The sequence below is a fragment of the Diabrotica virgifera genome, chromosome 1, assembly GCF_917563875.1.
Source record: "Diabrotica virgifera virgifera chromosome 1, PGI_DIABVI_V3a".
Lineage (NCBI taxonomy): Eukaryota > Metazoa > Arthropoda > Insecta > Coleoptera > Chrysomelidae > Diabrotica > Diabrotica virgifera.
The window spans coordinates 52152096-52177511 of record NC_065443.1 but is presented as its reverse complement, the minus strand read 5'-3'; the positions used below and the strand labels follow the sequence as shown (position 1 = coordinate 52177511).

The following is a 25416-nucleotide window of genomic DNA, read 5'->3' as shown; positions in this document are numbered from 1 at the left end:
ATTGGTGTAGTTAAAGAGGACTCAGAGCTATTTTTTCAGGAAACTTCGGCTGGTATGGGTTATTTTGCAGAAGCCATTCCGCTAGAGAGAGAACAGGATCGATTGGTTTATTTTTAACCACTTGTATCAAGCCTTCTAATAAGACAGAAGCTATACGATTCTGTATATAGTCCGAAACCTTTTCTTCATATATAGGTATGGGCTCCAAAATATCTATAATATAAACAATATAAGAAACAATAGTACACCGAATTATGTAGCCTAAAAGGCATACCTTTAATTAAAGCCTTCAAAAAAATTGGAATATTTATCAAAATTGGATTAAAATTTAATAACTTCATCATTTTGCTTATGTATTCGCTCCGTGTGTGACCATGGTGGGGATACACGAAGCTATGACAACTTTGGCGAATAATGATTGAATAATAATTTTTTCCAATAGATATTTCCCTTACCATATTATTGCCGTTTTGATTTTTAATACATATTTATATTTTCATACTGACTTTCTTTCCTTCCCGATCTGGTGGTATATTCCTATCGTCGTCTATATTCAGTTTGTGTGTATTTGACACACACACCACAAAATTAGTAGTTCAATAGACGCAGCTAATGTTAAAATCTGTTACTAATTCACACTGCCTAATTATTGCTTTCGATGTACACTTAACTAATGTTAACATCGACAACTGGACTATAACAAAAAAGCAAAGAAAAACTCTTAAAATTGATATTTTCTTCAGAATACTTCCAAATATCCGCTTTTTAATTTGACGTTTATTTGACACTCGAACTTATTGTTTGTATAATAAATTTTATCAAAAATGGTAAAATATTACATTAACGTCAAATATGTCATATGTGTATCATATGTTTAACGTCAAATTGTGTTCGCCAAAAATTTCAGGCGACTACGCTAGGTGTCACGTCAGTCATGCACGGAGCGAATAGGAGTAGGATAAAATAACATAATTTATAGTGCAGTTACTGAAGGATTCACCTCTGATTTCGTTGAATCGCCATCGATTTTCATGAAAATTTGTGACTGGTGAGTAGTTAGAGGATACCTCAAGAGGCAAAAGTTACAAGGTGACAACTTGCGTTTTTATCTTGAGGGTGAATGCCACCCCTTCTCGGAAGTGAACATTTTTTACACTAATACCCAACAGGTATTAGTGCAAAAAAACCTGTCAGTGCTCTAGAATTTTCTATGAGTTTTAATCAGATAAAATCTGCCACGGGAAAAAATTACCATGCCCTTTTAAAAGCTACGCTTAAATCCCTTTTGTTGTAGAGGACTATTTGTAAAAAACTTACTTCGAGGAAAAAAGTATCTGTTCTCCCATTTAGCTTCTGTAATATTTTCTGAAGCATGTAGAACGTCCGTAATATCTGACTGAATTCCGAACCGAGTTCGAATACTGTAGGGAAAAAACCATTCCTCTCTTAAGAGCCCATACGGCCCGACCATAGTTTTCCATTTGTCCACCACGTTTTTTTCTGCAAGCGACAGCACTAATATCGGTGAAATACTCACTGATATTACAACGTGAGGAAATGAGGGGGTGCCATATTGCTTAGCGTAAATTTCTGAAACTTGTTCGGGTGATAGATGGACGATTCTTTCCTAAAAATTAAACAATAAAAATTAAGTTAATTTAAGTAAGTACATATATGTGTATATGGGATTGGGCCAGAATTATTGGTGTAATGAAAATTACATTTTTCTATGGATGCTATACAATGTGCATCTTCTCCTACTACTTACATACATTCAAAACGAACAATTTCTCACGCAGTGAGAAAAATCGGCCATTTTTCTCACGGGTTCTCCGCCCTTTTTCCATATACATATGATCGCCGTTTCCATGGTAACATGCAGAATACAAACACCATTAGTGTTGTTAAACAAAATGTGTTGAAACAAAACTTACCAGGAATTACATTTTAAAACTGTTCAACTATAACTGTTAATTATAATTTTAAATAAATAAAGTAGATATATAAATATTAAGAATATTAAATACCTACATGTGTATAATGTATTTTGTTTCAATTTAGGCTTATATAATATACCTAAAAGCACCTAAATGATTTAATTTTGAAGTTTGAACTCTTGACAAAAACGCATCCATGGAAAAAGTACAGTGTACAACACGTGAAAAAATGACATATTTCTCCCTCGCTTGATTTGCGAGACTTCACAACAAACTTCTGCGCCCGTGAGAAATATGTCTTTTTTCTCACTTGCTGTACAATATACTATTTTAATTAATTAACTAATGTTTGATAGAACAAATGTATTGAACAAATTTCTGATGGACATCAACAATAAAGAAGAATCCATCAAATTCGCCATGGAACAGGAAAACAATAATTATTCACTTCCTTTTCTGGATGTGCTAATTACAAAAGAAGATACAGGATTATGCAACCAAAGTCTACAGAAAACCAACCCACACAAGTAGATATTTAAATTACCCATCCAACCACAACATAAACATCAAGATAAGAATTGTCAAATCCCTATATGATAGGGCCTAAAGTACCTGCTAAAATGAAAATGCATTTCAGGAAGAAAAAAACCTGCTTTTAAAAGCTTTTGACTAAAAATGACTACCCGTTATCATTCATAAACAAGGAATTCCACAAGATTACATACAAGAAACAACAAAACGCCACAAGCATTCCAGAGACACTGACAGGAAGGGATTTAAAGATAAGAACAACACTATATGTAAACAGTTTATCAGAAAAATTAAAAAGGACGGCAAACAAGTACCTACAACGTACAAGAACAACATTCAGAAAAACCAATACTCAGATCTATCCTGTCCAAAACTAAATCCAACAACACACAGGAAAGATCCAAAACCTGCATACTGCATCTATAAAATACTCTGCGAATGCAGCAATTTGTATTTGGGAGAAATTTAAGACCACTTTAAGTGTCAGGGTAAACGAACATGAAAAATACATCAGGAACAGAGACTTCGAGAAATGCCAGATACGCAAACAGGGGAAAGGCGGGCAAAATGGGATACTTAAGGTTTAAATTGGGATTTAAAAAAAATCTGTAACTTTTAAGGTCTTAACATAAGACAAATATCCTTGTTATAGTAGTAACTATTTATTAATATAATTTAAATTTAAAAAAAGTCAAAGTTTTTTTTGTTATATGAAAAAACAGAAACTAATGTAAATTGCCCCATTATGCCCGTCGTATAGGGTAAAATGGGGTACCAAATTGAAACCAAGAAAAGCCTATTGACAAAATTCGTATACAAGTACTACTTCATCATACTCATCTTCTACACCTGCACATGAATTTTTAGCCCATTTAAGGCAACTGGATCAGCTTATCCATCCTTCTGTGGAACTTGAATAAAAGTTTCCGCAGAACCAGTCAGTGTCACTATCTTCGCCTTCTGAATCTGACTCTACTTTTTTAGTTTTATTCAATTGCTATTTCTTACTCGTCTGTGATTTGGATTGATCATCGGCTATCTTATTTGGTATGGTAAAAGGGTAAAGAGTACCAATAGGTATGGTAAAAAGGGTACCCCATTTTACCCTATACCTATTGGTACCCCATTTTGCCCAAAGAGCAGATTTTGAGATTATGACCTGTTTAAATTATTACAAGTTTTTATTTTTTAACATAATGACAAACGAATACTCTATAATACATTCACTGTTCGTTGTAAGTAATGATATTAAATATAGTCTGGGCTGATTATCGGAGAATAGGCCATTTTTGGGAAAAGTTATTTACCAGAAATTTTATTGCTGAAATCGAATTTTATGATTGTATATATTAATAATATAGATATGCAAAGTCCGCAGATAGTGTGCTACTTTTTTTATAAACAAAATGGCGCCCGAAAATCGTGTTTTTTTCAATTTTTGCTCTATAACTCCAAAGATTTTTAACTTTACACCAAAAACACCCAAATAAAAATTCACCGCAATTAAATTCTGCATAGAGATGTGTTTTTTCCGATTTACTTCGACGAAAACTTTCTCCGGAAAAAGCGGGTTTTTCCAACAAAATCTTTAATTTTCAACTAAAGTTTTAGATAAGTAGTTGTTAATCAATAATTAAATAACTTGGTAACGTAAAAGCCCTTTCCGTATATATTATAATTCCAGAAGCCGATGGAAATTGAATGAACAGTTTAGCAACAATTGAAATGTTAATTAAAAATTTACGGTCGCTATAATAACGACAATAATTATGATGCATAAGAATAACTGATTTTTTCATAAAAAGACACTATACCTATCTAATGTACTTTACAGAATTGAAATTGGGCTATTTAAGCGGCCTCAGGAATATTTTAAAATTATAAACAATTTTTTGGCTTATAAAGAAATAGAATATCTCGGGAAATATTAAACTAAATTAAATTGTGAAAACGGTATTCGAAAGACAGCGGCAGGACGCTTCTTCTAAAAGAAAAAACTTTTAATTATGACGAGTGGTTCCTGAGATACAACCGGTCAAAGTTGACCGAAATTTACGGCAAAGATATAAACAATAGGATAATAAAAATCAAAAATGAATAACCATTTTCAATTTCGTTGCAAAACGAAAATACAGCCGAACCATATTCCAGTCCAATCAGAGAGTGCTGCAAGCACCTCTACCGGTTTCGAAACTTATTAGTCTCTCATCAGGAGGCACATATGCTGCTCTCCCTGATCCAACCAAAACAAACCCCAGCGTGCAGTCCCGAATTGCAACGAACGAAATGGCATAGATGCCCTAGCGGCAACTGCTAGCAAAAGACTAAGTTTTCACTCTAATGGCATATAACATATCCCACCAGAATGAAAACAATGGGAACCTTCTCTGGTTACACCTCCGAGGCTTCTACAATTTGCAAGCCATACGGATGCTGAGACTAAGGAAGATGAGGGAATTCTACAATTTACAATTCACGTCACATCTGCTCAGCGCGGTAAAGTTCCAACGAGACTGGTTCCCTTCATACTCCACACAGAGTAAATGTAAATCAAAAATGAATAACCATTTTCAATTTCGTTGCAAAACGAAAATACAGCCGAACCATATTCCAGTCCAATCAGAGAGTGCTGCAAGCACCTCTACCGGTTTCGAAACTTATTAGTCTCTCATCAGGAGGCACATATGCTGCTCTCCCTGATCCAACCAAAACAAACCCCAGCGTGCAGTCCCGAATTGCAACGAACGAAATGGCATAGATGCCCTAGCGGCAACTGCTAGCAAAAGACTAAGTTTTCACTCTAATGGCATATAACATATCCCACCAGAATGAAAACAATGGGAACCTTCTCTGGTTACACCTCCGAGGCTTCTACAATTTGCAAGCCATACGGATGCTGAGACTAAGGAAGATGAGGGAATTCTACAATTTACAATTCACGTCACATCTGCTCAGCGCGGTAAAGTTCCAACGAGACTGGTTCCCTTCATACTCCACACAGAGTAAATGTAAATCAAAAATGAATAACCATTTTCAATTTCGTTGCAAAACGAAAATACAGCCGAACCATATTCCAGTCCAATCAGAGAGTGCTGCAAGCACCTCTACCGGTTTCGAAACTTATTAGTCTCTCATCAGGAGGCACATATGCTGCTCTCCCTGATCCAACCAAAACAAACCCCAGCGTGCAGTCCCGAATTGCAACGAACGAAATGGCATAGATGCCCTAGCGGCAACTGCTAGCAAAAGACTAAGTTTTCACTCTAATGGCATATAACATATCCCACCAGAATGAAAACAATGGGAACCTTCTCTGGTTACACCTCCGAGGCTTCTACAATTTGCAAGCCATACGGATGCTGAGACTAAGGAAGATGAGGGAATTCTACAATTTACAATTCACGTCACATCTGCTCAGCGCGGTAAAGTTCCAACGAGACTGGTTCCCTTCATACTCCACACAGAGTAAATGTAAATCAAAAATGAATAACCATTTTCAATTTCGTTGCAAAACGAAAATACAGCCGAACCATATTCCAGTCCAATCAGAGAGTGCTGCAAGCACCTCTACCGGTTTCGAAACTTATTAGTCTCTCATCAGGAGGCACATATGCTGCTCTCCCTGATCCAACCAAAACAAACCCCAGCGTGCAGTCCCGAATTGCAACGAACGAAATGGCATAGATGCCCTAGCGGCAACTGCTAGCAAAAGACTAAGTTTTCACTCTAATGGCATATAACATATCCCACCAGAATGAAAACAATGGGAACCTTCTCTGGTTACACCTCCGAGGCTTCTACAATTTGCAAGCCATACGGATGCTGAGACTAAGGAAGATGAGGGAATTCTACAATTTACAATTCACGTCACATCTGCTCAGCGCGGTAAAGTTCCAACGAGACTGGTTCCCTTCATACTCCACACAGAGTAAATGTAAATCAAAAATGAATAACCATTTTCAATTTCGTTGCAAAACGAAAATACAGCCGAACCATATTCCAGTCCAATCAGAGAGTGCTGCAAGCACCTCTACCGGTTTCGAAACTTATTAGTCTCTCATCAGGAGGCACATATGCTGCTCTCCCTGATCCAACCAAAACAAACCCCAGCGTGCAGTCCCGAATTGCAACGAACGAAATGGCATAGATGCCCTAGCGGCAACTGCTAGCAAAAGACTAAGTTTTCACTCTAATGGCATATAACATATCCCACCAGAATGAAAACAATGGGAACCTTCTCTGGTTACACCTCCGAGGCTTCTACAATTTGCAAGCCATACGGATGCTGAGACTAAGGAAGATGAGGGAATTCTACAATTTACAATTCACGTCACATCTGCTCAGCGCGGTAAAGTTCCAACGAGACTGGTTCCCTTCATACTCCACACAGAGTAAATGTAAATCAAAAATGAATAACCATTTTCAATTTCGTTGCAAAACGAAAATACAGCCGAACCATATTCCAGTCCAATCAGAGAGTGCTGCAAGCACCTCTACCGGTTTCGAAACTTATTAGTCTCTCATCAGGAGGCACATATGCTGCTCTCCCTGATCCAACCAAAACAAACCCCAGCGTGCAGTCCCGAATTGCAACGAACGAAATGGCATAGATGCCCTAGCGGCAACTGCTAGCAAAAGACTAAGTTTTCACTCTAATGGCATATAACATATCCCACCAGAATGAAAACAATGGGAACCTTCTCTGGTTACACCTCCGAGGCTTCTACAATTTGCAAGCCATACGGATGCTGAGACTAAGGAAGATGAGGGAATTCTACAATTTACAATTCACGTCACATCTGCTCAGCGCGGTAAAGTTCCAACGAGACTGGTTCCCTTCATACTCCACACAGAGTAAATGTAAATCAAAAATGAATAACCATTTTCAATTTCGTTGCAAAACGAAAATACAGCCGAACCATATTCCAGTCCAATCAGAGAGTGCTGCAAGCACCTCTACCGGTTTCGAAACTTATTAGTCTCTCATCAGGAGGCACATATGCTGCTCTCCCTGATCCAACCAAAACAAACCCCAGCGTGCAGTCCCGAATTGCAACGAACGAAATGGCATAGATGCCCTAGCGGCAACTGCTAGCAAAAGACTAAGTTTTCACTCTAATGGCATATAACATATCCCACCAGAATGAAAACAATGGGAACCTTCTCTGGTTACACATCCGAGGCTTCTACAATTTGCAAGCCATACGGATGCTGAGACTAAGGAAGATGAGGGAATTCTACAATTTACAATTCACGTCACATCTGCTCAGCGCGGTAAAGTTCCAACGAGACTGGTTCCCTTCATACTCCACACAGAGTAAATGTAAATCAAAAATGAATAACCATTTTCAATTTCGTTGCAAAACGAAAATACAGCCGAACCATATTCCAGTCCAATCAGAGAGTGCTGCAAGCACCTCTACCGGTTTCGAAACTTATTAGTCTCTCATCAGGAGGCACATATGCTGCTCTCCCTGATCCAACCAAAACAAACCCCAGCGTGCAGTCCCGAATTGCAACGAACGAAATGGCATAGATGCCCTAGCGGCAACTGCTAGCAAAAGACTAAGTTTTCACTCTAATGGCATATAACATATCCCACCAGAATGAAAACAATGGGAACCTTCTCTGGTTACACCTCCGAGGCTTCTACAATTTGCAAGCCATACGGATGCTGAGACTAAGGAAGATGAGGGAATTCTACAATTTACAATTCACGTCACATCTGCTCAGCGCGGTAAAGTTCCAACGAGACTGGTTCCCTTCATACTCCACACAGAGTAAATGTAAATCAAAAATGAATAACCATTTTCAATTTCGTTGCAAAACGAAAATACAGCCGAACCATATTCCAGTCCAATCAGAGAGTGCTGCAAGCACCTCTACCGGTTTCGAAACTTATTAGTCTCTCATCAGGAGGCACATATGCTGCTCTCCCTGATCCAACCAAAACAAACCCCAGCGTGCAGTCCCGAATTGCAACGAACGAAATGGCATAGATGCCCTAGCGGCAACTGCTAGCAAAAGACTAAGTTTTCACTCTAATGGCATATAACATATCCCACCAGAATGAAAACAATGGGAACCTTCTCTGGTTACACCTCCGAGGCTTCTACAATTTGCAAGCCATACGGATGCTGAGACTAAGGAAGATGAGGGAATTCTACAATTTACAATTCACGTCACATCTGCTCAGCGCGGTAAAGTTCCAACGAGACTGGTTCCCTTCATACTCCACACAGAGTAAATGTAAATCAAAAATGAATAACCATTTTCAATTTCGTTGCAAAACGAAAATACAGCCGAACCATATTCCAGTCCAATCAGAGAGTGCTGCAAGCACCTCTACCGGTTTCGAAACTTATTAGTCTCTCATCAGGAGGCACATATGCTGCTCTCCCTGATCCAACCAAAACAAACCCCAGCGTGCAGTCCCGAATTGCAACGAACGAAATGGCATAGATGCCCTAGCGGCAACTGCTAGCAAAAGACTAAGTTTTCACTCTAATGGCATATAACATATCCCACCAGAATGAAAACAATGGGAACCTTCTCTGGTTACACCTCCGAGGCTTCTACAATTTGCAAGCCATACGGATGCTGAGACTAAGGAAGATGAGGGAATTCTACAATTTACAATTCACGTCACATCTGCTCAGCGCGGTAAAGTTCCAACGAGACTGGTTCCCTTCATACTCCACACAGAGTAAATGTAAATCAAAAATGAATAACCATTTTCAATTTCGTTGCAAAACGAAAATACAGCCGAACCATATTCCAGTCCAATCAGAGAGTGCTGCAAGCACCTCTACCGGTTTCGAAACTTATTAGTCTCTCATCAGGAGGCACATATGCTGCTCTCCCTGATCCAACCAAAACAAACCCCAGCGTGCAGTCCCGAATTGCAACGAACGAAATGGCATAGATGCCCTAGCGGCAACTGCTAGCAAAAGACTAAGTTTTCACTCTAATGGCATATAACATATCCCACCAGAATGAAAACAATGGGAACCTTCTCTGGTTACACCTCCGAGGCTTCTACAATTTGCAAGCCATACGGATGCTGAGACTAAGGAAGATGAGGGAATTCTACAATTTACAATTCACGTCACATCTGCTCAGCGCGGTAAAGTTCCAACGAGACTGGTTCCCTTCATACTCCACACAGAGTAAATGTAAATCAAAAATGAATAACCATTTTCAATTTCGTTGCAAAACGAAAATACAGCCGAACCATATTCCAGTCCAATCAGAGAGTGCTGCAAGCACCTCTACCGGTTTCGAAACTTATTAGTCTCTCATCAGGAGGCACATATGCTGCTCTCCCTGATCCAACCAAAACAAACCCCAGCGTGCAGTCCCGAATTGCAACGAACGAAATGGCATAGATGCCCTAGCGGCAACTGCTAGCAAAAGACTAAGTTTTCACTCTAATGGCATATAACATATCCCACCAGAATGAAAACAATGGGAACCTTCTCTGGTTACACCTCCGAGGCTTCTACAATTTGCAAGCCATACGGATGCTGAGACTAAGGAAGATGAGGGAATTCTACAATTTACAATTCACGTCACATCTGCTCAGCGCGGTAAAGTTCCAACGAGACTGGTTCCCTTCATACTCCACACAGAGTAAATGTAAATCAAAAATGAATAACCATTTTCAATTTCGTTGCAAAACGAAAATACAGCCGAACCATATTCCAGTCCAATCAGAGAGTGCTGCAAGCACCTCTACCGGTTTCGAAACTTATTAGTCTCTCATCAGGAGGCACATATGCTGCTCTCCCTGATCCAACCAAAACAAACCCCAGCGTGCAGTCCCGAATTGCAACGAACGAAATGGCATAGATGCCCTAGCGGCAACTGCTAGCAAAAGACTAAGTTTTCACTCTAATGGCATATAACATATCCCACCAGAATGAAAACAATGGGAACCTTCTCTGGTTACACCTCCGAGGCTTCTACAATTTGCAAGCCATACGGATGCTGAGACTAAGGAAGATGAGGGAATTCTACAATTTACAATTCACGTTACATCTGCTCAGCGCGGTAAAGTTCCAACGAGACTGGTTCCCTTCATACTCCACACAGAGTAAATGTAAATCAAAAATGAATAACCATTTTCAATTTCGTTGCAAAACGAAAATACAGCCGAACCATATTCCAGTCCAATCAGAGAGTGCTGCAAGCACCTCTACCGGTTTCGAAACTTATTAGTCTCTCATCAGGAGGCACATATGCTGCTCTCCCTGATCCAACCAAAACAAACCCCAGCGTGCAGTCCCGAATTGCAACGAACGAAATGGCATAGATGCCCTAGCGGCAACTGCTAGCAAAAGACTAAGTTTTCACTCTAATGGCATATAACATATCCCACCAGAATGAAAACAATGGGAACCTTCTCTGGTTACACCTCCGAGGCTTCTACAATTTGCAAGCCATACGGATGCTGAGACTAAGGAAGATGAGGGAATTCTACAATTTACAATTCACGTCACATCTGCTCAGCGCGGTAAAGTTCCAACGAGACTGGTTCCCTTCATACTCCACACAGAGTAAATGTAAATCAAAAATGAATAACCATTTTCAATTTCGTTGCAAAACGAAAATACAGCCGAACCATATTCCAGTCCAATCAGAGAGTGCTGCAAGCACCTCTACCGGTTTCGAAACTTATTAGTCTCTCATCAGGAGGCACATATGCTGCTCTCCCTGATCCAACCAAAACAAACCCCAGCGTGCAGTCCCGAATTGCAACGAACGAAATGGCATAGATGCCCTAGCGGCAACTGCTAGCAAAAGACTAAGTTTTCACTCTAATGGCATATAACATATCCCACCAGAATGAAAACAATGGGAACCTTCTCTGGTTACACCTCCGAGGCTTCTACAATTTGCAAGCCATACGGATGCTGAGACTAAGGAAGATGAGGGAATTCTACAATTTACAATTCACGTCACATCTGCTCAGCGCGGTAAAGTTCCAACGAGACTGGTTCCCTTCATACTCCACACAGAGTAAATGTAAATCAAAAATGAATAACCATTTTCAATTTCGTTGCAAAACGAAAATACAGCCGAACCATATTCCAGTCCAATCAGAGAGTGCTGCAAGCACCTCTACCGGTTTCGAAACTTATTAGTCTCTCATCAGGAGGCACATATGCTGCTCTCCCTGATCCAACCAAAACAAACCCCATAATAATTTTCAAACCATCACCTTTTTATTTTTGTCCTCTTTCTCCACACCAATTTTCATATCTTTAAAATCCTCATAACATATATTATTATAATAAAAACTATCGATAATACGTGTGAAAATTGCCAAAAATAGCAAAATTCCAATCAAAAATTAGGTTGGAGAAAATGTAACCCTCAAAGTTCAAAATCGGTATACGTTAAAAAAATGCATTTTCTCGGCTTCCCATGGAGCAATTTCCTTCATTCTTTTTTTTTCCCAAGTAACTTGAGTAGGGCCATCGAACTAACGCATTATTAAATGTCAAACTTGCTTTTTTTTTGTTATAATAAATTAATTTATTTATTGCAACACAATATTTTAATTTGTTTAAATAAAAATTGTTTAAATAATTATACAGCTTTCAAATGAGAATATTTATGTTTTTAACTTTAAAAGGTACACTGGTAGTGAGTGTATCTAAAAAAAGCCTACAACTGGAAAAAATATGTAATTTTCTGTTCTTATAAATAAATTAATCTATTATAACAAAACAAAAGCAAGTTTGACATTTAATAATGCGTTAGTTCGATGGCTCTACTCGAGTTATTAGGGAACAAAAAAAGAATGAAGGAAATTGCTCCATGGGAAGCCGAGAAAATGCATTTTGTTAACGTATACCGATTTTGAACTTTGAGGGTTACATTTTCTCCAACCTAATTTTTGATTTTAATTTTGCTATTTTTGGCAATTTTCACACGTATTATCGATAGTTTTTATTATAATAATATATGTTATGAGGATTTTAAAGATATGAAAATTTGTGTGGAGAAAGAGGACAAAAATAAAAATGTGATGGTTTGAAAATTATGATCCTATTGTTTATATCTTTGCCGTAAATTCCGGTCAACTTTGACCGGTTGTATCTCAGGAACCACTCGTCATAATTAAACGTTTTTTCTTTTAAAAGAAGCGTCCTGCCGCTGTCTTTCGAATACCATTTTCACAATTTAATTTAGTTTAATATTTCCCGAGATATCCTATTTGTTTATAAACCAAAAAATTGTTTATAATTTTAAAATATTCCTGAGGCCGCTTAAATAGCCCAATTTCAATTCTGTAAAGTACATTAGATAGGTATAGTGTCTTTTTATGAAAAAATCATAGTTATTCTTATGCATCATAATTATTGTCGTTATTATAGCGACTGTAAATTTTTAATTAACATTTTAATTGTTGCTAAACTGTTCATTCAATTTCCATAGACTTCTGGAATTATAATATATACGGAAAGGGCTTTTACGTTACCAAGTTATTTAATTATTAATTAACAACTACCTATCTAAAAGTTTAGTTGAAAATTAAAGATTTTGTTGAAAAAACCCGCTTTTTCCGGGGAAAGTTTTCGTCGAAGTAAATCGAAAAAAACACGTCTCTATGCAGAATTTAATTGCGGTGAATTTTTTTTTGGGTGTTTTTGGTCTAAAGTTAAAATCTTTGGAGATATAAAGAAAAATTGCAAAAAAGCACGATTTTCGGGCGCCATTTTGTTTATAAAAAAAGTAGCACACTATCTGCGGACTTTGCATATCTATATTATTAATACATACAATAATAAGATTCGATTCCAGCAATAAAATTGCTGGTAAATAACTTTTCCTTGTATTTTGCTAATTAGCCCAGAGTAATAATAAATTGTTTTAGTAATACTAACGATGGATTATTTTTCGGCCGATATTATAACTTGGTTAACTAAAAACGCACATGTACTCTTCACTTCGCAACAATCGACTAACAGTTAATTATATCTGCTTTATGACAGAAGGCGTAAACAGGCGTCTATAATATAATTTCATTAACGTCGTATAGATGGAGCGAGTGATATTAAAAAAAAGGGGGTACCCCGTTTTAGGCAGCTACCCCGTTTTGCCCGCCTTTCCCCTACCTGGGACAAGGAGCACAGAGTACCTATAATGGAAAGATGCATCAATAATTATGAAAGAAACAGACATAAAAAAGAATAAAAGTCAAAGAAGCCGTTTTCATCCTACTTAACGAAAAGAAATGTGTAGCAAACTCATCAGTAGAATGCAGCAGGCTTTGGTTGCCAATTAAAAAAAAAAGAAGTCAACAAAAAGAACATACCAACAATAGCGGAATAAAGGAAGTCAAAGAACAATTCACAACAATCTCACACACAATACACGAATACACTCTATCTACAAAACTAAAAAAATTAATTGTATATAACCACATCTTTGATACTGTTTTCACAAATAAATTAACACAAAACATAGTCAGAATTTGATACCCCTAGGGTTATAACATCACCTTCAAGTAATTTTTTACTACTACTTTACCTCACAGGCTACTTGCTGTAGCCTGTGAGATCTAGGCCAAATATATCAATGGTTGCGTTCATCAAACAGAGAGCTTGGAATCGGATTGCAATCGGATTGGAAGCTCTTTTACTAGTGAACGGTGCGCTGAATTAATCGGATTGGAAGCGCTCGCCATTTTATTCAGCCTTAAATTTGTTATTGTGCTGTGCTAGCTGAATCCCGCCAACTTTAAAATTAAGTTCAAAGTAAAATGGACAATTTAATTAAAATTGAATATAAATACAATAATTATTGTATGTAATTTATTGTAAATATTTGTAGTTCTTATTTTAGTATTATTAATATGTATCCTATATATATAGTTATTATCTAAATTAAGTTAGAAATATTTGTGTTTTTTTATTTATATAGTTACTAGAAATATTAACACAATATCTGTATAGTAGGTACCTACCTCATTTATTTTCCAACAATCCAGTTTTTGATTGATTCACAAATCTTATAAAAATTGGTATTGATTGCATACCAACTATTTGTAATTAATATTTACCTACAATAAAATTAAATTTAATATAGGTAGGTAGGTACCTATACAATAATACTCAATATTATTAGTTATTTTCAATAATATTTCCAATTTTTTATTCTTCTTCACCCACCGTTATATTATTAATTTCTTTATTTAGCATACCTACTCAATATTGCATTTATCCAGAACATTATTGCCTTCTATATTATAAAATTGTGTAAAACACAATGTTCGTTAATCGAATATTTTCTGTATCAAATTTTAATCCTCTAAATTTGCATTTTATTAGTTCAAACTAAGATTTCATTAAGTTAATGAGGAGTATCTAGATATGCCGAATTTTGAATGAGATTTATAGTCGCTGGTAAAATGGAATTTGCTCGAGTTAAATAGTTAATAGGCCTGGATCCTGCATACCAAAAGAAAGTTTATTAATAGCAAGCTGAAAATTTGTTATTAGCTTAATGGTGTATAGTAGGACATACTTTGATGTTTTAATTTAAAACAAACACTGGAACGGGAAGTTTTAATCGTTGAACAGGTTACAGGTTTCGAACGTCAGACTACAAAAACGTCTCATGTATTGTGTCGGACAGAACTTCCAATTGATTTGCTACTCTTTCATTAGCATGCAAAATCAGACTGCTATTTACCACCAATATAATTCCTATCCTCTGACATGTTCTACGTGTCGGAATTATTAAAATGCCCAACATAGAGAGAGACATACTTTATTGTTACAATGTACCAAAAGGCCATCGACCGAAGTCTTTCAGCCAACTGCCCAACATATTTTTCAGACAAAAATTTTTTCATATATTATATACAAAGTTTGCTATTTAATAAACTTAAAAACAACCTGCTAGTTTTCACAATCATAAACTTGTCAGGATGGCACCTTCCACAATTAAGGCTTCCCTGTTCCAGTGTTTCTATACATCAAAGTGTGTCCAACTAGACACCGTTAAGCTATTAACAAATTTTCAGCTTGCTATTAATCAACTTTTTTTTTGGTATGCGGGATCCAGGCCTAGGTACGAAATTTTTAAAAGTAGATGTTTTAAAAAAATTTAATTATACAGTTTAAACAGCTTTTTCAAAACTATTTACAATCATATTATTTGTTGTCATTTCATGGAATTAGGCATACCTACTCCAAATTTAATATAAGTACTATGAAAAAAGAACTAGAGGGAGATATAATCTATTTTTTAATAAGATTCTTTGATCACAACCAACTAACTCTTGAGATAAACTGGGAATGCAGTAGACATCCCTTTATGATGCTCATTCAGAAGCACATTTCCAAGCAATCTTACATTACAAAGTTGTTGCTGGCATCCTATAAAGGGAAAAAATAATTATTTTGCATGGTTACGTTATCTTGAAGCTGTATTCGATAAAAAATTCTGAAACGAGAAAGCTCACTTTAATACTTATCTGGGCAAGACATTTTACTTCCATATAAAAGACATGGCGTTTCGGGCCTATTGAGCCCCACTTGCTCGGATAAGGGTTAAAACAGTAAAAGAAAACGGAGCAGCATAAGGTACTGTTGGTTGGGAGCACTCTGAAGACCACCATGTGTTTGTTGTTCTCTGATAATACCATCAATACAGATATAATTATTTCTACGAGTATGGCTATGTCAAACGAAATAAGGATTGAGAGACCTTTTAGATGCTCTCAGTGAAACAAATGCAATTTTAGAGCCACAACCAAATACTAGGAACTCTAAGGAAGAAATTCCTCTTATTAAAAAAAGAATGGAGGGACAATTCTTGTTAACAAATTCTGCTTAACAATGGAGGCGGAAGATATATGAAAGGTTGTGTTACAATACATTTAGTTTTTATCTAAGCATGAAAATAAATATTATGAACACATTTGTACTACATTTATTTTCAAACAAACCAGTTTTTTATTGATTCACAAAAAATTTTTATTGATTACGATTTACAATTAACCCATTCGCAGATACGACTATATATGCATGTACTTACAAAGGGAAATTACTGTCTGCATATGAAGATGTGTCCACAAATGGGTTAATACAATATTTACAATAAAATTATATTATAGAATATTTACAATAAAATTAAACTCAATATACACATTGATATTCAAGATTAGTTATTTCCAATTTTTTGTAATTCTATATTATTTGGGTGAAAATCTTATGTCCAGAGCTCTTTGGCAAACCAAACATATCCCCAGCAACAAATTCTCTGGTTTACTTAGCATCCAAATCATAAACATTAATTTTTTTCCAATAGAATTATTCTGTTTTCAAATTGGTGGATATGACCAATACAATTAAATAGTTCCTGGAAATATAACAATATAATATACATGATGTTATTAATTTTTTATACAATTTTACCTGGAAAGTAGTTCTGGACATAGGAAAATGTTCTCTAAATTGGATATTGAATTATGGTTTATATATATTTAATTTCATCTCATCCTTCTGGAATAATTTGAGGTAGGTACATCTGCTAAATGTATAACGGCATTTGCTAATTTCGTCCCCAAACAAAAATTCTTCAAGAATATTATCCATTTTAGTTTAGCATTGGTTTAGACCAGTTTAGACCAGTTTAGACACAGTTTCAGTTTTATTTAAAAACAAAACTGTCTAGGTTATAAATTATATAAACAAAGAATAAAAACATAAACAAATGGAACACAGAACACTCTCAATCGAATGTCAAACGTCGGTCGTTCACTAGTAAAAAAACTGTCAGCGTTTCAGCGCAAATTAATCGGATTGCACTCGGATTATTCTGGTGAACGCGACTAACGCGACCAATGTTTGAAAATACGTACATAACCTAATAAATCTAGATAATGTTCACAGAATTTTTAGAACTATCTTTATTGAGAACGATTTCCGGAGTGGAAATCGAAACGTCAAATAAACAATACTTAAATTAGACATGTCGCAAGAAAACAGTTTTAGAATCTTATTATTTGTGAGTTCACAGTATACAGTGCTGCGCCGGTACGTGGTAGCGCCTGTGTGGCGCTATGTGTAAACATTTAATGGCGCCCAAAAAATAAGCAATTTTTTAAACAATAACTAAAAATTCTCTAGAATAACTCTACTGGCGCTCCTTAATTGCTGGCGCCTGTGTGCGCCGCACACATTGCACACGTGGACGGCGCGGCCCTGACAGTATAAGGCATGACAGATACCTTCTCAGTGTCTAGAATGTTAATGAATATGTATAATTACCTGCAGAATTTTTATACCAGCGCCTTTAATAGCTCTAACAATAACATCTTTATATTTCATTCCATCCGGTTTCACTATCGCCAACGTTCTTTGCAAGTCAGGTTCTTTACAAGATAAAGTAGAAGCAGAAGAACTCCCGTAATGATCACCTTGTGGCGGTAGCTCATATTCAGCGAATTGTTGATAGTAAATATCGCCTTCCAGTTCTGTTACTGCAGGCGTTGTTGCTGGTGAAAGATAATGAACAGTGTCTTTTGCTTGATATGACTGAAAAAATAATACATGATATATATTATTTTTTAATACATATATTATATATGTAATGTATTACCATTGTTACCAATTAATATGAGGAGATTTACTTAATAAACAGTTTTAAATTATTGTTAACACTAAAGTTAATGTCTTAATTTAAAGAAATAAACTGCTCGTCAAAAGAAAGGGATATTATCAGAAAATGCGTTAAAATCAAAAATATTCAAACGTAAATGATAAAAATTCTATATTATAAAATAAATTAATATCACTACATTTCTTTTGTACAAAAAATCTACCAACTCAAAAGATTCCTAAAAAAATTAAAAACTAAAATTAACAAAATTTCTTGTAACACCCGAATATAATTACATACGCATCTCTTGCATGGGGTCACATAAGTCAAAGTAACAAAAAGAAGATACAAGCGGCACACAACAACTGCCTCAGAGAAGCTGCAAACGTGCCCAGATACGTCGCCGAACGGTTCTTATTTAGAGACCTAAAACAAATAAGAGTACTGGATATTATGGAGGAAAAAGCCAGAACAAAATTTGCTGAGCTAGAAGACCACCCAAACCGGATCTTGCAAGAGATATTAAGGTATGATGTGTACCATAGATGGAAACATAGGAGACCCAAACAACAAATATTATTAAATATATAATAAAGGCTAGATAATCGTAGCTCTATCAAAAGAAGACAACTTGCTCACCTTTGGCATCTCATTATATTTATTAATGTTGATTTTTATAATTTTCAGACATCCCTCAAAAAAAATATACAAAAAAACTTCAAAACGGCTTCAGCCACTAAACAAATCAATAAAATATTAACAATAGGCGAAAGCCACAAAAAAAAATATTAGTAACAAAACCCAAAAAAGGGCATGAGGGGCCCACATCCTCGAGCGCCGAGTCGCCGAACTGGACATAGCCCAGAGCGGGGACTCGGCGCCCGAGCAAGCAAAACAGATCGAAGATAAGTCACTAGAGATAGCGGGAATAGAGCGCCTCACGCTGGCCTGCATTGATCGGGGTAGGATTTCATATGGGAGTCCGTGTACCCAAGACTCCCATATGATAAGCACTTTGCTGATTGAGAGCCCCTATAGCGCATCAGAGTGCTATCGGGGGGTAAGTGGATGGTCTGGAGCATTGAAGCGGGGTGGAGTGATTCCTGCTTACGGGAGTTAATCCTCCTCGCCCCAATGAATTGTATCACCCGAATGTCATTCTCTAGGGGTGAGCAAGTCTCTCAGGCTGGGTTAAATCACTATGCTTGCTTGCTTGCATTTTCAACATCCAACAAAAAACTATTTGATAAGCAGTGTGTCCTCCACGAGCCTCAATAACTACTTGGCAACGTATTGGCATACTTTTCACTAAATTTTTAAGCACAACTTTCCTGATTCTAATCCAAAGTTGCGGCAATAGGTTTCCAGTATTACCAATATGCTCAACTTATAGTGAAAGGAAAGATCGAGGAAGGAAAAGACTTATAGGAAGGACTTACAGGAAGGAAAAGACTATCGTGACTCAGAAACATCCGACAATGGACAGGGCTAAATTTTGAACTGCTATTAAGAACAGCTGAAGAAAAGAGTTTGGAATTGTAGTATCTAACCTCCGGTGAGGAGAGGGCACTGTAAGAAGAAGAATGCTACTCTTGACTTGACTTATTCAAGAAAGCATATCTCGTTAGCAATAATAAAAAAGAAGTTACCAGTAAGAATATAATATTTTTGTTTTCTGGTTCTTCAACCTGAGAGAATAGTTTGGTTACAACTCAAGGCAATTGTTCAGAGCAGCTACCTCGAAGGTCAGAATAGCCATTATAATTGCCAACCTTCGCCGCGGAGATGGCACTTAAAGAAGAAGTCTTCAAGAAAGTATCAAAAATGTAAGCTGAGATAAAATTATTTTTGAACAAGTCTTACGTGACATGACGAATCTGAAGTACTCAAAGGTGTATGGCTTCTTTGTGTGTTTAGATTGAACGGCACCCCCGTTTTGACGGTTTCTTGATTTAACAAACGTATTCGATCTCTTGAATTTGCTTGTACATCTTTATAATTCGACATTTTAAAAAAATAACAGTCAAAATACTATTGAACTGTTAAAATTTGACTTTGACATATTTTTAATAGGGTAAGGTAGCTGCTCTGAACAGTTTTAGAAGTGTCCAATAAGTGTATACAAACAGTTTTCTGAGAATCGAACTTATACAAAATTAGGAGTACAAAAAATATACAGGGTCATAGCGTAGGTAAAGAATGGGCCATAGCGTAACCTCAGGTTCCTGAGGTTAAAATAGGTCGATTTAAGCTAACTTACCTTAGTACGAAAGTTGATAATAACCGAAATACAGGGTGTCAAAGTTAAACTTTTATTTTATTTTATTTATTCTTGAATATTTTCCAACAGGCATAGGATAATAACACGAAATTTGGTAAACGGGAGTTTTTTGGGACAAGAAATCTAAATTCGCAACCAAAAATGGTGTATTACCCAGAGGGCGCCACATACGCCTTTCAGCGCTCATTTAATAGGTTCCATTTTTATTACCGACTCTACATACTGTTTGGATCAAAACTTTTATTCTCTTAATATTTTTACTTTAAAAAGATATACTACATTCATCTCGCTAAACTCAACCGTTTTCGAGATAAACGTATTTTAAATGTGCGAGGCAACATAATTTTTTTCATAATATTGTAGTTATACCCGAAAAATAACTTAAAACCATAAAAATTTCCAAAAATGTATCGCAAATTTCTTTAAATGGAATTTGCGATGCAATGACATAAATATGAGAACTGGCACATTTATTATGGTTTCAAGTTTATTTTTCGTGTATAACTACAATTTTTTTTTTTTTTATTAATGGCTTTGACATAGCCAATTAGCCAGACTATTTGTTTTTTTTTGTATGGTATTACAATAACAATTTAAAGTTAATATCTAAGCCTACTTATTATCTAAATTTACAGGGTGTTAAATATATTAATGAATACATTTTTCAATTTTGTGTGATATTTTTACAATTTTTAATTTTATTATCTAAGCCTATTTAAAATTTAAATTTACAGGACGTTACATATTCGTAAAGACATTTTAACGTCTGCTTATTTTTTGGAAAAAGAATTTCGTTTAAATTGACAGGTAAAGGACAATTTAGATCAATTAACTTTTCATACATCACTTTAATATTTTGTCTGTACTGTCCACACTCCAATATTAGGTGCTGTAGATCTCCCATTCCATCACAGTGTAACAAAAATGATAATCTGTTGGAGTGATATACTCCAACAGAAGTAATGAAAAAAAAAAGAAAAGACTAGGTAACTAAAAATGAAGAGAGTGTGGGGTTTGTAAAGAAAAGGTGAAGTGACTTCTACGGTGAGAAGCCGCAATAGGAAAAAATACTACTTTGCAGGAGTACTGAAGAAAGGGGGATTAGAAGGGATAGAAGTAGAAGTGGGAAGAGACAGAGGCAAACTGAATAGAGTTGGCTAGCAAGAGATGCAAGAAAACCACTTGACACTCAAGGATGGATACGGCTCGTTTGCATGCCTGTCGAAGAACAGTAGCTCTATATAGATAGTAATGATGACTAAAAGATGAAATAATGAAATAAGAATAATGTACTGAAACTGAATGAAGATGGATAATTGCTAAAGACGAACAAAATAAAGAAAACTCACAAATCATGGGCGCCATGAAAATGATCTTCGATCATTTTCACAGGTATCTTATACTGCTTTCAAATATTAAATATATTAAACCTGTAATAATGAACATAAAGGAATAATAAAATAATTGATATACAAAATAAATACATTTATTAAAATGAACTACCAGATTTTTAACAATCTCTGAGTTAAACAAGTTCATATTATGTGACTCTAACATGACAAAAGTTTGCAAAAGTTATGTTCAACCTAAGATAACAACAATGTTACCTGTTACAAAATTACAGGTATAAGTACCTCTCACTAACATATAGGGTACAAAATTACATAAGTCTTCTACCAAATGGTTAAAGTACGCCTGCTACGTACAACTAAAAGAAACTGACAAAGATGAAAATACTACAAATAAATAGGCCCAAGCCTCACTAAGGGAAAATACAATAATGAAGTACGCAAGTTAAATATACAAGGAATGAAATAGAAATGAAGTTGAGATAAATACCGACGATAACCTAAATTAACCGAACAAACGGAATAAAGCGAATAACAGTAAAATATCTGGGAAACAAGCAAGTAATATTACAAAATAAATTTAACCGAATTACATAAACCAATATCAAAGCAATAATAAAGTATTAAAAACCTAATTTTCTCTAGGCTTATTCCTGTGCACAAGAAGTTACCGTAGATACAAAGTTTGGGAACCAAATAATCTAATATACAAATATGTCAAAAAAAAACCAGAGGTAACCTAAATCTGGAAAAAAAACATAGTGTATTTAACAGATAGTCTGAAATATAAAAAAAAACCAATAGTTACTAAAACACCTCACTAAATGTTCCCAAACGAGGTTGCGGTTGCATCCTAGAAAATGATGCACCAGGATGGTGCGACCCCATGACTCCTATAGGCCCAGGTGTCAAGACGAAAATTGAGCTGGAACGCTCCCATAGCTTGCTCCCAATTAGACATATTCCCAATGGTGACTTGACTGTGGCTGTAGTGGTTTCTCTAGGTGGTCAAATAAGGTCTATGACTTCATGGTAGGGTTTCTCCCAAATGGCTAAAAAACATTCCCAGTTTTATTTCTCATTTTAAACATGAGCAAAAAGTAAAGGGAAGAAGAAATAATTGAGGAACTTTTTAGAAGCAATAGTATAGAAAAACCGACCATTAAAACTGGAACAAAAACCAATCTCAGGTAACCTTGAACTGTTTTGAGTGTGAATACATGGACAAATGACATTGAAATGATTTATTTGAGGAAATATCTGTAAAAATATATTGAATTTATAAAATATTGGATGTTGAATAATTTAAAACCTACAGAGAAATGGTAATTATTTTCAATATTAATTTGAGGACTTCAAAAATGTTTGGTTATGTAAAACCAAAAACCACATTAATATAAAAGATCGATATAAAGATAATATAAAGATCGAAATAATCTATATCCTTCCCTTAATAGATTGACTAAGAAAGTTTAAAAATGAACCAAGTATATCAAATGTTCCATAACAAAAAACAAGGCTATACATAAAAAAATTATTATGAAAAAGTAGATCTCACTGAATGATTCCTATTTAGACTCCAACAGGAGTTGTCACCCACATGTCTCCTCACTCCAGACAATCCTTGGTGGTAACTTTTTACTTTACTTTAAATTGCTTGATGTTATAAAATAAGTTGGATGAAATCATCCGCCATTCTATATGGTACCTCTATTCGACACAACAGCCAACAGTCAAGTAAAGAACGAGAGGCGCTTCTCCGCCAATGTAAACGTCAAACTCTCTCAGAAAACGAAATCATTCTCGATAGGTGGAGTACGTTCCATCACCGAGGTATGACGTCACCCCAGTAGTCCTATACGAGAAATTAGAGAATTTAAATGGAGACCGAGGAAAAATAATTATAATAATAATTAAAGAGCTAATTTTGTAACGTGACCGTTACAACAGGCGCAATATATGGGTTATCACTGATACCTATGCTGTGTTTGTATGCTGGGGTTAGTGCGTGATTTGACCTCATTCTGTTTATTGTTTTTATAAATAGCCTATTTGATTCTTGTTTAAACCATCTCTCATTGGGAATTAGTGGTTGGCAATTTCTAAAATTTATTCCCGTTGTACTTTGGTTATATACACGTTGCCAATTTTGTTTGCAATGGTTTTTACTGATATTATCTATATCGGTTACTGGTAGAAGTATGTTGTTTATGTTTCGTTTGGTTAAAGCTGCAGATTTAGCTAATTTGTCGACTTCTTCATTTCCAAATATTCCAGAATGTCCTCTAACCCAACAAATAATAATTGAACTGCCCGAGGAAGTAATATCATAATACAGACTCTTAATTTCTATCTCAATGTGGTTTAGACTTTTTGTCGATTGGATAGAAGTGAGTTTGTCCACAATACTTCTACAATCGGTGAAAATGATATAATTGTCCATGCCAACAGATGCTATATATTTTAGCGCAAGTAATAAAGCTGATAATTCGGCAGTATATATTGAAGCTTCATTAGGCAATCGGCATGATTCTTTGTATTCAGAATTCCAGTGATATATTGCACTTCCGGTTCTATTTTGAATTTTGGAGCCGTCAGTAAAAATATATTGAAACATAGGCCACTTGTCTTTAATTATTTTGTTGATAATACTGCCTGGAAGGTTTGAATCCATGTAATCCGTTTGTATTATCTTGGAAAAGAGAGTTTCAGGAGGTTTAGTGTAAATTGGAGGTATATAACAAGTATATAACAGTATATAACTACAATGATATGATGCAAAAATTTATGTTGCATTACAGATTTAAAATGCGTTTATCTCGAAAACAGTTTAGCGAGATGAATGTAATATACCTTTTTAAGTAAAAATCTATATAAATAAGAGAATAAAAGTTTTGATTCAAAAAGTATATGTACATTGGGAGATAAAAATAACTGAACGTATTAAATGAGCCCTGAAAGACGTATGTGGCGCCCTCTGGGTAATACATCATTTTTGGTAGCGATTTTAGATTTCTCATCCCAAAAAACCCCGTTTACCAAATTTCATGTTGTTATCCCATGCCTGTCAGGAAATATTCAAGAATAAATAAAATAAAAGTTTAACTTTGACACCCTGTATTTCGGCTATTATCAACTTTCGTACTAAGGTAAGTTAGCTTAAATCGACCTATTTTAAGCTCAGGAATGTAAGGTTAAGCTATGGCTCATTCTTTGCCAAGCATTACAAAATCTTACCCATAAACAACTACAGGCAGTGATTAATCATTTAAATATTAACAAAATGAATTTATGAATGTTAAATAATTTGATCCACACTTCTTCTAAATATCCCCCAATACTCCCCTGGTTACTTGGTAAATCAAGGCAACATAGGTTTTCTGTGTTGCTGCATTGCTTAGAGCAAGACGAGCTGCAATACAATCAAATATACTGACAGATGCACAAGTATACAAGTTAAGAATAGAGTAAGAAGAAGAAGAAGTGGTACAAGTGCGTACACGGGGTAAGTGTGAGTTATACAACAGCAGGTAATGCCTGGTTGCACCAACAGATCTTAAGCTTAAGACGTGCTTTAAGCTCAGCTTACGAAACATGCACATTGCCACATTGAGTCTTAGATCAATTTTCAGCTTGCCACAACGGATTTCCACGTGGATTGCTTAGATAAAAATCGAAAATTATGGTGTAACATAAG

At 35.7% G+C, this 25416-nt stretch overlaps 1 protein-coding gene and 1 long non-coding RNA gene across 2 annotated transcripts; both read right to left on the bottom strand.

Moving 5' to 3' along the window:
• On the bottom strand, positions 1–20143 carry LOC114325532 (nucleoside diphosphate kinase homolog 5-like). The gene is made up of 4 exons (XM_028273604.2): positions 19953–20143; positions 17759–18025; positions 1318–1627; positions 1–213 (listed from the first exon to the last, which is right to left on the bottom strand). Exons 1-4 carry the CDS (start codon positions 20094–20096, stop codon positions 11–13), a joined length of 924 nt encoding a protein of 307 aa, XP_028129405.1. The 5' UTR covers positions 20097–20143; the 3' UTR covers positions 1–10.
• On the bottom strand, positions 16403–17233 carry LOC126887012 (uncharacterized). Its single transcript, XR_007698918.1, has 2 exons — positions 16904–17233; positions 16403–16847 (listed from the first exon to the last, which is right to left on the bottom strand). It is a non-coding gene; the product is annotated as an uncharacterized LOC126887012 (long non-coding RNA).
• Positions 20144–25416: the final 5273 nt, after the last annotated feature.

Coding starts and splice junctions, on each gene's coding strand:
- LOC114325532 (XM_028273604.2), bottom strand. CDS start 20,096: ATGTCGAATTATAAAGATGTACAAGCAAATTCAAGAGATCGAATACGT. Junction 18,026..19,952: donor CTTCAGATTCGTCATGTCAC/GTAAGACTTGTT, acceptor TTATTTTTTCAG/TCATATCAAGCAAAAGACAC. Junction 1,628..17,758: donor CTGGTATAAAAATTCTGCAG/GTAATTATACAT, acceptor TTTAATTTTTAG/GAAAGAATCGTCCATCTATC.